The 3,655-nt window shown below is 46.3% G+C and overlaps 1 protein-coding gene across 1 annotated transcript in view; it reads right to left on the bottom strand.

Moving 5' to 3' along the window:
- Window positions 1-390: 390 nt before the first annotated feature.
- The window catches only part of ZCWPW1 (zinc finger, CW type with PWWP domain 1), a 28,249-nt gene continuing 24,984 nt past the window's right edge, over window positions 391-3,655 (bottom strand). The window contains exons 14-17 of the mRNA XM_011985825.1: window positions 3,258-3,392; window positions 2,080-2,138; window positions 1,452-1,606; window positions 391-899 (exon numbers count right to left, since the gene is read on the bottom strand). Of these exons, the coding sequence (XP_011841215.1) occupies window positions 580-899; window positions 1,452-1,606; window positions 2,080-2,138; window positions 3,258-3,392 (669 nt within the window). The 3' untranslated portion in view covers window positions 391-579. The remainder of the gene's footprint in view (window positions 900-1,451; window positions 1,607-2,079; window positions 2,139-3,257; window positions 3,393-3,655) is intronic.

The raw sequence follows: 3,655 nt of genomic DNA, 5'->3' as shown, positions 1-3,655 counted from the left end.
CAAGACCCTTCCTCTAGTATTTTTCTTAGTGACTTCCTTGGGCCAGGGAACATGAGTCCCCAAACCTTGGTAGCCTGCCCAAACCCAAAGCCTGCCCTCAAATCTGATCAGTCTTCCCTATGGTGACAACGAGAGCATCACCTCATTTGACATCATTCACAACCTTATAAGGTAGAGGATGCACCCGCTGGAAGATGAAGAGCAGAACCAGGATGGTGAACATGCTTTTTCCCAGGCCACGGAGGTAGCTAGTGAGGAGCTGAGCCCGGATTTGAATCCAGATCTGCCCTTCTTGATGTCCTCTCAGGACTCAGGTCTCACTGCCTTCCCCAGATGCCTGCACTGTGCAGGCTCCCGCCAGAAGCAGTGACGTACCACGGTGACACCAAAGAGGGCGAGCAGCCAACAGGGGGCAGTTAGAGACCAGCCAAGCCAGTCGACCGGCAACCTGCTTTATTAACAAAGAAACAGCACAACACACACTTGAACCTGGTAGCCAATGAACAGCCCCAGCACTTAGCCACTTCTCCCTCCTGCGCCCCAGAGAAGAGAGAAAAGAAGGGAGCGCAGGAGCACCAGCTACTTCCCAAACAGCGCCAGGGGGATGTCCTCGCCATCACTGTCACTGTGCTGCAGCTCCCCGCTCTGCCCCAGCTCTCTCCCAACATCTTCCATGAGTTGCTCCAGGTCCAGATCACTGGAGGCTTCGTCCTCAAGGGGAACACGTCCAGCCTCCTGGGTCAGGGGTTCCCGGGGTCTTGGCTCTTCTTTTGCAGCTGAGGGGCAGGCCCCTTTACATGCTGATAGGCCCAGGTCCTTTGGCACTGTTGTAACTTCTCCCTCTGAAAAGCTGGCTGCCAAGGCCTTGCTCTGGGGAGCTTTAAATTTTTTCTTAGGGCCTAAATGAGAAGGTGACAAAGCCGAGAGTCCTATTAGGTCAGCCTGTCTTTACCGTTTATAAGTCAAACTCCTAAATCTCTATTTCCAAAAAATCTCTGGAAAAGATGACCTTTCTCAATACAAAGAATATGGACTTTGGGATCAGAAAGAGAGTCAAGCCGTCCGCCCTATGCTAGTCACCAGCCTTGAGCAATTTTTAAATCCTTTGAGCCTCAGTTTTCTGATATCTAAAATGGGAATATCCAGTGAGAGAGCTATTGAAAAAAATTTAAAGGAGCAGGCATGGAAGTATCTCTTTAGCCAGACCTTGGCAATACTGAGTAAGTGTTACTTCTCTTCTACCACTCTCCTGCCCCTGGGCTAAATCAAATCAGGAATCATTCTGTTTCTATAGTGTGTGCTGGGTGCAGTCTGACATGCTCTTTCATTCTAATTTTCATTCATTCTGTAAAGTAATGAAAAGCTGTAAAATGGTTAAGAAATGATTCAGGGAGGGGAGATCCCGACAGGCACCTCATTCCCCTTAGTTTTTCTGAGGTCTTGAGCCTTACCTGGCTGGTCAGAATCTGAATTCCCTTGGCCTTCTTTCTTTCCCATTCTGAGTGCAGGAGGAACTGTGGATTTCCTGCCCAGAGATCTCTTCATTATCTTCCTCTGCAGTGTCCTGCCTTGGCCATCTGCTGTGCCTGCACCACCTCCAAGTCCCAGTCATGAGGGAAATGTGCTTATTTATCTCTAAATGACAACTCAGCAAGGGCAGATGGACGCTGCACATTGAGTCTCTGCCCTGCCCCACATCTTCTGCTCAGTCTCAATCTAGTGAGTTCTCCTGGTGGCCTCTGGCTCTTTTTCAACATCTTTTTTCCCCAATTCTCTTTTTCTTTTACCCCCTGGATCTTCTTCTCTTTACAGTTCTCCTCAGAGTCTACCTTCTCCAGGAAGCCATCCTTCTTGGCTAAGAACGTAAAACCTTCTATCTTTCATCTCAGATTTTATAATTCACTACAGAGAAGCAAGGGGGCTCCAGCTCCCCACTGACACTATGGGTAAGTGTTGCCTGTTTTCTCAGGTCCTGGCACGGAGACGGGCAGTGAGGTCCACCTACCTGCAGACTCCCTCTCTACCACTTCCCTGCCTTAACTGTGGGATGTGCCCCATTTCCAGCTGGCCTGCTTACCTCTTGGCTTGGTTTTTTGGGTCTGTATTTTGACTTGCTTACAAATAGGCAAAGTTGGGTCCTGAGGATGGGAGAGAAAGTTTAAAAAAAATGATAAATTAAGGCCCCTAGCTGTTTTTAATACAGAAGGATGCTACACAATGACAGGTGGGCTTTGGGGAATCAAAGTAGCTTCTGTGAGCCTGATATTGTTTAAATTTATGGCAACACAGAGAAAAATGTGTAGTCACTTTCCCAGTCTGTTGGTATTCATCAATGCAAGGCTTTAGGCATAAAAGAAGGAAATAAAGCTAGGCCACCAGTATGATAAAAATTGCTAAATAAAAAATTAGAAGAAAAAGTGAAAATATATACTTCCTATACCTGGAAAACAGATGCTAAGAAAACAAGTGAATGAAAATCCTCCAGGTCCATGTAGGGGAGAAAGGAGTAGAAAGAAACAACTGCTATTCTCTGAATTGCTCCCCGAAAAGTCAAATAAATACAGTAGGAACTGAGATTATACTCAAGAAAGAAGTTCCTAGAGATGTGGGAAATTAGAGAAGAAAGAAAGAAGAGACCTAGAAACCCCCAAATATCCGACAATTGGGGCTCCCTCAAGGCAGAAGCAGGATAGCTCCTTAGTAAATATAAGTCCATGCTAACGAGATCGTTACAGAAAGCTCCTAAAAGGAAACCCCCAAGATCCTTGTCTAAACAATTTTTCTTTTCTTTTTTTTTTTGAGAGGGAGTCTCGCTCTGTCGCCCAGGCTGGAGTCCAGTGGCGTGGTCTCAGCTCACTGCAAGCTCCACCTCCCGGGTTCAAGCGATTCTCCTGCCTCAGCCTCCTGAGTAGCTGGGACTACAGGTGCCCACCACCACGCCCGGCTAATTTTTTGTATTTTCAGTAGATGGGGTTTCACCATGTTAGCCAGGATGGTCTCCATCTCCTGACCTCGTGATCCGCCTATCTTGGCCTCCCAAAGTGCTGGGATTACAGGAGTGAGCCATCATGCCCAACCATCTAAACAATTTTTAAAGCTAATCTTGGTTAAGTGTGGTGGCTCATGCCTGTAATCCCAGCACTTTGGAAGGCTGAGGTGGGAGGACTGCTTAAGCCCAGGAGTTTGAGATCAGCCTGGGCAACCTGGCAAAACTCCATCTCTATAAAAATAAAAACTGAAATTAAAGCTAATCTTACTGTTTTCTCTACTTCCTCCTTTTCCAACTCTTCCTCCTTTTCCAACTCTTCTTCCTCCTCCTTTTTCTCCAAGCAGGATCCTGGGCTGTTCAAACCAGAGAGCTGTAAGTCTAGAACAGGAAAAGGAAAGAAAGGCTAAATCATTCATACCATAAAATAGTGAGTTAATGAAGCTGATCACAGAGAATCTGTCTTCTAACTGTGCCTTTTGTGTGCAAGTGGTATTTTCTCCATAAAATGTGATCCCAGATTATCACATTTCCACCCTTTTCAAAGTCCATCACTATTCAATACACCCTCCCTCCCCATCCTGTTTCTTCCATTCCTCTCTCATCTGCCCATCCATCCTGGATACTGGGTCAATGACACTCACAAGAGTCTATTTTTTTTTTTTTTTT

The sequence above is a fragment of the Mandrillus leucophaeus genome, unplaced genomic scaffold (assembly GCF_000951045.1).
Source record: "Mandrillus leucophaeus isolate KB7577 unplaced genomic scaffold, Mleu.le_1.0 Scaffold29, whole genome shotgun sequence".
NCBI lineage: Eukaryota > Metazoa > Chordata > Mammalia > Primates > Cercopithecidae > Mandrillus > Mandrillus leucophaeus.
The sequence above is the reverse complement of the archived record's forward strand: the minus strand, read 5'-3'. Positions and strand labels throughout refer to the sequence as shown.